Below are 7927 nucleotides of genomic sequence, written 5' to 3' on the forward strand. Positions count from 1 at the left end.
GGGAGGGAGGAAATGGCGAGTGACACACACACGCACAACACACACCATACACACACACCAGATACACCGAACCTGCAGCAGAGTAAAACGACTGTCACAGGACCCATGAACAAATAATGCAAGGGCAACAATTCTGAAGTACGAACACTGTAATTTGCTGCCAGCAGCCACCATAATGAATCATGAAATCAAAATGCAGACGTCAATGTATAGATTGGGCCAATGGCCAGTCCAAAGTACCAAAGGCCACATGGCCACATGGCCACAGGGCATAGTCCAAGCCCCATCTTGACTCCTGACAACATCCTGACTCCACTGGTTAGGGTCATCATGTTGAAAATAGGCAGGCACCTCAGGGGGAAGAAGGGTTGGGGAACACCTCAGCTAGAGTTGGTTTCATGCCCACTTGTTCTGGAGGGGGCTCCTTGGCCAACAGTCTCAGAGGGGAGTGAAAGGCCACAGTCTCTGGTGTGGGTATCATGCCCTCTGGTTCTGGATGGGGCTCCTTGCACAATAGACACTGGAAGGGAGTGAAAAGCCACAGCCTCTGGAGTGGGTATCATGCCCACTGGTTCTGGAGGGGGCTCCTTGCGTAATAGTCTCTGGAGGGGAGTGAAAGGCCACAGTCTCTGGAGGGTGGGCTACATGCCCTCAGCTGGTGGAGGGGGCTCCTTGCCCTCAAGTGGCAGAGAGGGCTCCTTGGGTTCCTTTGCTGGTGGACGGGGGTTCTTGCCCTCAGCTAGTGGAGGGGGCTCCTTTGCCTTAGCTAGTGGACGGAGTTCCTCACCCTCAGATGGTGGAGAGGGCTCCTTGCCCTCAGATGGCGGAGGGGTCTCCTTGCCTTCAGCTCGTGGAGGGGGCTCATTGGGTTTCTTTGCTGTTGGAGGGGGCTCCTTGCCCTCATCTGGTGGAGAGTGTTCCTTGCCTTCAGCTAGTGGAGGGAGCTCCTTGCCCTCAGATGGTGGAGGGGGCTCCTTGTGTTCCTTGGCTGTGGGAGGGGGCTCCTTGCCCTCAGCTGGTAGAGGGGGCTCCTTGCCCTCAGGTGGTGGAGTGGGCTCCTTGGGTTCCTTTGGTGGTGGAGGGGGATCCTCAGGTTCCCTCTTGTGACAGACCCCCTCGGCCGTTGTCATGTGACATGTGTTCTTGCCTCCAGGTCTAGGAGGTGCCTCCACTGACCCCGTCCTCTGTCACTTTGGTTTCACCACACTGGTCCTCCATTTCTGAGGTGGCGGTGTGGACTTACTGGGAGTGGCTGCCATCACACTCAGGGGCCCCTGTGCTGCAGATTTCTTGGTGGGAGTAGTGGCAGACTGTTTTGCTGAGGTGCTGGGCTGGGTCGTTTGGACCCTGCACTTACAGGCAGGACGGAGGAGAGAAGAGGTCAAGATGGGCAAGGAAAAGCTTCGTAGGGATGTTGGGACGGGATGTGGGAGGAGGGATGGGAGTGGAGGTAGAGGTAGTGGTCGTAGGGGCTGTATGTTTGCTGGACTTGGGTGCAGGAGCATGGACAGTGTGCATGTGTGAGGTAGATGGCTGTTGGGTGTCTTAGTGCGAGCATTTGTGTCTCATAGGAGGGAGGTAGACAGGATGGGAGAGGACAAACAGGACGTGTGGATGGATGTTGTGGAGGTGTCTGCAAGTGAGGTGAGTGTGCTGCATGATGTCGTGATGGGGGTGGTGGCTGCTATGCAGTGCATGCAGGTGTGAGTGCGGCTATGACTGTGAGGGAGGAGGAGGGGAAGACAGTGGAGGCAGTGGCTGTTGTTGTGTGTGCAACGGTCTGTTGTTTGTGTAAGTGCTTGTGGCTTGAACGTTTGCTGCCTGTGTTTGTTTGTGCCACTCTTGTGTGATGGTTAGTGTGCATGCTTGTCCGTATGTGTGCATGTAATGGGTTGGGGTTGAGGGGACTGAGAAGTGGTGATTGGAGGGGGGACGCTAGGACGAGGGACACTGGCTGCCATAAGAGAGGAGGCCAGAGCCTAAAAAGATCTCAATTGGGCCTACAACCCACAGTGGATGCCCTCTAGGTAGGCATTGCATTGCTGCATCTGGGATGCCAGCCCCTGTCTGGCATTCACTATGGTTGACTGCCCTACAGAGATGGATCTCAGGAGGTTAATAGTCTCCTCACTGAGGGCAGCAGGGCTCACTGGGGCAGGGCCTGAGGTGCCTGGGGCAAAGGAGATGCCCACCCTCCTGGGTGAGCAGGCACGGGTAACTCTGTGGGGGGCTACTGGGAGAGCAGTGCTGGTACTGGGTGGCAGCTGTACCTGTAGTTGCGGTGACTCTAGAGGTGTCTGCCACCACCAGGGAGCTCCCATCGGAGGAGGATTCAGAGTTAGTGTTGTCACCTCCTGTCCCCACCGTGGTGCTCCCCTCGCCCTCCGTCCCATTGGTCCCCTCGACGTCGATGGACTCTGCCTCCTGGGTCCCGTAGGCAGCAGCTCCCTCACTCGCTAGTGCCCCTGCTCCTCCGCCAGATGATGCTAATGCACACATGGACAGGATGACAGAAGACAATAGGGGGGCAGAGGGAAAGGGAGCACTGGGTCAATTACAGCACCAACACCACAGATGGCATACACATTACCATCACACACAGGGGCCAAGATTGAGCACTATGTACTGTACTTATGTTCCATTGGCTAGGTACAACAGCAAGATGTGAGACAACCACTGCCATCTGCACCCCTCCTGGGACCTACTAGGCCCTGTCTGACATGGAATGCCTCCTAGTTATCTAACCCACTGACTGAAACCCACCACCATCATCCTATGCCAGGCAACAAAAATGGGTGTTACACACACTGTACTCACCCCCTTCTGGCTGCTGTGCTGCCCTCAAGCGCCCATCCAGCTCTGGGTAGGCCATCGACAGTATGCGAGTCATCAGGGGTTCAGATTCTGACGGGCAATCCTCCTTCATTTGGAGGCTATCCCCAGCTGGGCCTGCGCGGTCTTCCAGGCCCAGCGTCTCAGGTCCTCCTACCGTTTCCTACAGTGGGTGCTCCTCCTGCTATAGACCCCCAGGGTCTGCACATTCCTAGTGATGGCACGCCACAATCCTTACTTCTGACTGACCTAAAGAGGAAACAAAGACAGGAGAACACTATTAACCATACAATCCAGCACATCACACATATGGCCCACAAAAACCATTTCCCTCATCAGGCACACACATCCCCTGGAGCCCTGCATATACACTACCACCAGCCACACTTCTAACCCAAATGACACACTGCCAGCTCACACACATCTCCATGCAACCTTGTTGCATGCATCATCCTCATCATGTACTCACCTGTTGGTCTGGAGGCCCAATGGGGGGTAGGACCCCCATCCACCAGGTGCTCCAACTCTCCTGGAGTGAAGGCAGAGGTCCTTTCCCCTGTCACACAGGCCATTGCAGGTTCCAGACACAGGTCACAGCAGCACACACAGTGGAGAGGTTCTCATCTGGAAAGTCAGGAATCAAGTGAGGCTATAGTCAGAAAATGGCGGTCATGTTCATGGGGGTGTACACCGTCACCGCCTCCGGTGATCCTCATTGGACACTGTACTCCATAGACCCCATTTTAGCCAATGAGGAATAGCATGGCGGTGCAAGACCACCTTCCGCCATGACACCCAATGACGGTGGAGTTACATCACTTCCACCTGTCCCTGCATACAGGACAGGCGGTCGCCATTTTATGGTGCAGGGGAACATTCTTAAATTGAAAACTGTGTCATTGCTGTCAATTGTACATACATTGACATTTACATAGTCCAGTTACATACGTGGTCAATGTATACTGAAGTGGTGGTTCCATTGTTCAGTTTGTTACTCCCTTCTCACTCTTGTGTCCCTTAGGTATCTAACACTGCGGAGGAATAGGAGGAGGAGGCAAGCCCCCGTGCACAAACCCTTTGTTGGCTTGGCTACACTGGAGTACAGGCACATTATACTCACCTATAGACTGGACAGGGCCACAATCACAGAGCTGTGAGCACAATTGGAGCCTGATGTGATAGCTGATGTCCGTCAACCCACTGGGTTCCCCTTCTTGTTCAGGTCCTATCAGTGCTCCATTTCCTGGCAACTGGCTCTTTCCAAGTGACAGTGGGCTTGGCTGCAGGAATGCCACAGCCAATGTTCTCAATAGTGTTGGCAAGGGTTTTGGCTGCCCTGCTCAAACACATGTGCAGCTACATCACTTTCCCACAAGTGGATGATTTGGCCAATGTGAAGGCTGGTTTCTATGCACTCGGACATATTCCAAATTTGCCCCCCCCTCCAGGTCAATGAACAGGTGTTCAGGAATCAGAAGAGTTTCCACTCACTCAATGTGCAAATGGTGTGCCTGGCTGACCAGTACATCTCTTACGTCAATGACAAACCTGGGTCCGTGCATGACGCCTTCGTCTTGAGGAATAGCAGCATCCCACATATTATGACACAACTACAGAGGCACAGTGTGTGCTCAAAGGTGAGCCTGAGTCCCCACGTAATGCATGTCAGTGTATGGCTTCAGGAGTCATCCCCCATGCCATTGTGCAAGGCTAATGTTTGTCCCTCACTTCTTGCAGGTGACTCTGGCTACCCAAACCTGTCCTGGCTCTTGAACCCTGTAAGGAATCCGAGGACAGGGGCTGAGAATAGGTATCATGATGCTCATGGGCCAACCAGGAGAATAATTGAGAGGACTTTTGGTCTCCTGAAGGACAGCTCCAGGTGCCACCCTCTAACAGATGGATCCCTCTGCTACTCCCCTGAGAAGGTCTGCCAAATAGTTGTTATATGCTGCATGTTGCACAACCTGGCCATCAGACAAGATATGCCCTATCTGCAGGAGGAGGAGGATGAAAATGCTCCTGTGGCAGCAGTGGACCCTGAGGACAGTGAGGGTGAGGAGGCAGAGGATGAGGATGTGGACAACTGGACATCATTTATATGGCAGTACTTCCAATGACACTCAGGTAAGACAGTAGAACTGACCTTTCCTCTGATTATTTTTTTTCTATACGGCTGCAGCATGATAGAATGATGGCAGTTACTTGCTTAGCATCTCACTGACTGGCACCTCGGCCTTCCCATTTTGCAGATATTGGTGTGGTTCCAACTGTGTTCTGATGTGATGACTACAAACGGCTACAGGCCATTTTTTGAATGGAACCACAAAGTTCAGGACAATTGCACAAGATGAAACAGTTCAAAACATTGCACATGTTTTGTCAGATGAAGCACTATCACTCAAGTTGTGTTCAAGGGTGTTTATTGAAGTGAAACTTTAGAAGGAATAGTGCAATGAAATGGAGTGATGGTAGAGGTAAGTCCAGGATATTGGTCCACTCTGTTTGTAGCACAGGTCCAGTGTCCAAGGGGCCATAGAAAGGGTAACAATGTCAGTTCAAAGTGGACAAGATGACAGAGTGGAACACAAGGGGGACATTCAGGAGGGTCTAATTTCCTGGCAGTGGTCTTGGTCTTGGCAAGTGTCTCTGGTGTCTGTCTTGGTCACAGGAAACATTTGCGGGGTGGTTCACCTTCTGCAGGGGTAGTTCCTGTGGCAGGGCCTCCTGTCCACTGGCTGCAGCAGATGTGGAAGGCTGTTCAGATGACTGTCTAGTGGTAGGGGCTGGCTGGTGTGCTGTGTAGTCCATTATTATGTTGGCCATGTCACCCAGCACCACTGCTAAGGAGACCATGGTGATGTTGAGGGCCTGCAATTATTTTCTGTTCTCCTGATGATGCTCCTCCTGCAGCCCCTGGTTCTCCTGCATGATGTCTATTACCTGACCCATCTTGTCCTGGGATTGTTGGTAGGCCCCAGGACATGGGTGAGTGCCTCCTGGGCAGTCCCTTCCCTGGGCCTGTCCTCCCCCTGGTGCTCAGCTGTCCTCTGTGTGTCCCTGTCCTCCTGTGCCTGTGTCTCTTGAACGGTGTGCCCACTGCCACTGACCCAAGGACCCTGATTGTCTTGGCTGTGAGGTGTGGACTGGGGTCCCTGTACAGATGGGCACACTGCTGATTGGCGTGTCTTAGGGACAGAGGTGTGTGGACGTTAGGTGGCTGCTGTGGTGTTGAATACTGATGGGGGAGGATCTGTGCTGGACTGGGTGTGGGCTGAGGTATCAGACTGACGAGTGGTCCCTGATGGGCAAGGGAGTTCATTCAGATCCAGTAGTCCAGAGCTGCTGTTATCACTGAGGGCATCTTCTGGTGGGGTACTGGGTAGCCGTGGCACCTCCCCGCCGCTAGGATTGGCTGGGGCACCTGTGGGGATGTAAGTGGTGTATAATGCTAGATGTCTGTGACATATTCTACATCCCTAGTTTCCCTTATGGTGTTGCCCTGCCACCTTTGTTTGTGTATGGTGATGTATTGTAGGATTGTTAGTTCTCCAGGCTATGCATGCATTGATGGTGGGTGTACATACAGGGCTGAGAGGGATGTGCATGCAGTGAGTATGGCATGCAGAGCTTGGCATTTAGGATTGTTGTTTGTATTGGTCCACCGTGTGGGATGGAATGGAATGATAGGTGTCAGAGTGAGGGGTGATGGTGGAGGTGGCATGCATGTATGGGGGGATAGGTAGTAAATATTGACTCACCAGGGTCCAGTCCTCCGGCAACTCCAGTTAGTCCCTCAGGATGCAGTATTACCAAGACTTGCTCCTCCCATGCTATCAGCTGTGGGTTAGAAGGTGGGGGTCCACCGCCAGTCCTCTGGATGGCGAGCTGGTAGCTTGCTGCCATGTAACGTACCTTCCCCATAGGTCATTCCACCTCTTCCTGATGTCGTCCCTTGTTCGTGGATGCTGTCCCACAGCATTCACCCGGTCCACGATTCTGTGCCATAGCTCCATCTTCCTTGCAATGGAGATTTGCTGTACCTGTGCTCCAAACAGCTGTGGCTCTACCCTGACTATTTCCTCCACCATGACTTGCAACTCCTCATCAGTGAAATGGGGGTGCCTTTGTGGGGATATGGGTGTTGTGTGGTGTGTGTTGTGCAGTGGTTGTTGAGTAATGTGGTGGGATGTTGGGTGCGTGACAGATGAACAGGTGTTTGTGGTGTGTGTGTAGTTGTGTCTATGATTTGCGTGGCTATCTCTTGGTTATTTTTGGTGTTAGGAAAGGGTTGTGGGTAGAGCCAGTGCGTGTTTTATAGTGCTGTGGGTGGGTGGGTGTGGTGTATGTATCAGTGTCAGGTGTGTGTTTTTAGTATTGGCCAATGTTGTGTTGTTTTATTTTTGGGTGGCCATTCTGAGCGCGCCGGTGTATACCGCCAATGGTTTATTGCTGTTGAATGTCCGCTATGGTGATTCGTGGTTAATAATGTGAAGGGAGTTGTTTTGTTGGCATAACAGTATGGGTGTTCGTACCAACAGTTTAACACTAACCTTTGGTCTGGCAGATATGTGTTTGTGGCAGTATTCTGTCGGTTTAGTGTGTGTGTGTCATAATATGGCAAACAGATGTTCACCTCTGCCACTGTATTTTGGCGGCCATCACCACAACGGTAAGCGGGATTTACCGCCAAAGTCATAATGAGGGCTTTTATGTCCATTTTTCCCTAAATAATTGAGCAAGTCAATAGTATCGTATTTGCATTCCTCTTTTGTTTTGGATGCAATCATGACATCATCAATGTAGTGTACCAATGTCGACTGGTAAGACATTTCCAGTGACTCTAAATTCTTTTCAAACGTCTGATTGAAAATGGAGGGTCACTCTGAGAACCTCTAGGGGATTCTACACCAACAGCAGACTCAATTTAAGAATTTGAAACAGAAGAGAAATGGCTACCCTCATTAAAAGGAACAGAGAAGACTGCTTGTGATAGGTCCACTATGGTGAACCATTCAGCATTGCATGGGATTCGAAACAATGACTGCAGGATTAGGTACCACCGGGCAACACTTAACCACAATCTCATTTACTT

General features: G+C 52.0%; 1 protein-coding gene across 1 annotated transcript; it reads right to left on the reverse strand.

Moving 5' to 3' along the window:
* Nucleotides 1–641: 641 nt before the first annotated feature.
* On the reverse strand, nt 642–1130 carry LOC138267135 (skin secretory protein xP2-like). Its single transcript, XM_069215988.1, has one exon. It carries the CDS (start codon nt 1128–1130, stop codon nt 642–644), a length of 489 nt encoding a protein of 162 aa, XP_069072089.1.
* Between the last annotated feature and the right edge of the window lie 6797 nt (nt 1131–7927).

This window comes from Pleurodeles waltl, chromosome 12 (assembly GCF_031143425.1).
Source record: "Pleurodeles waltl isolate 20211129_DDA chromosome 12, aPleWal1.hap1.20221129, whole genome shotgun sequence".
Lineage (NCBI taxonomy): Eukaryota > Metazoa > Chordata > Amphibia > Caudata > Salamandridae > Pleurodeles > Pleurodeles waltl.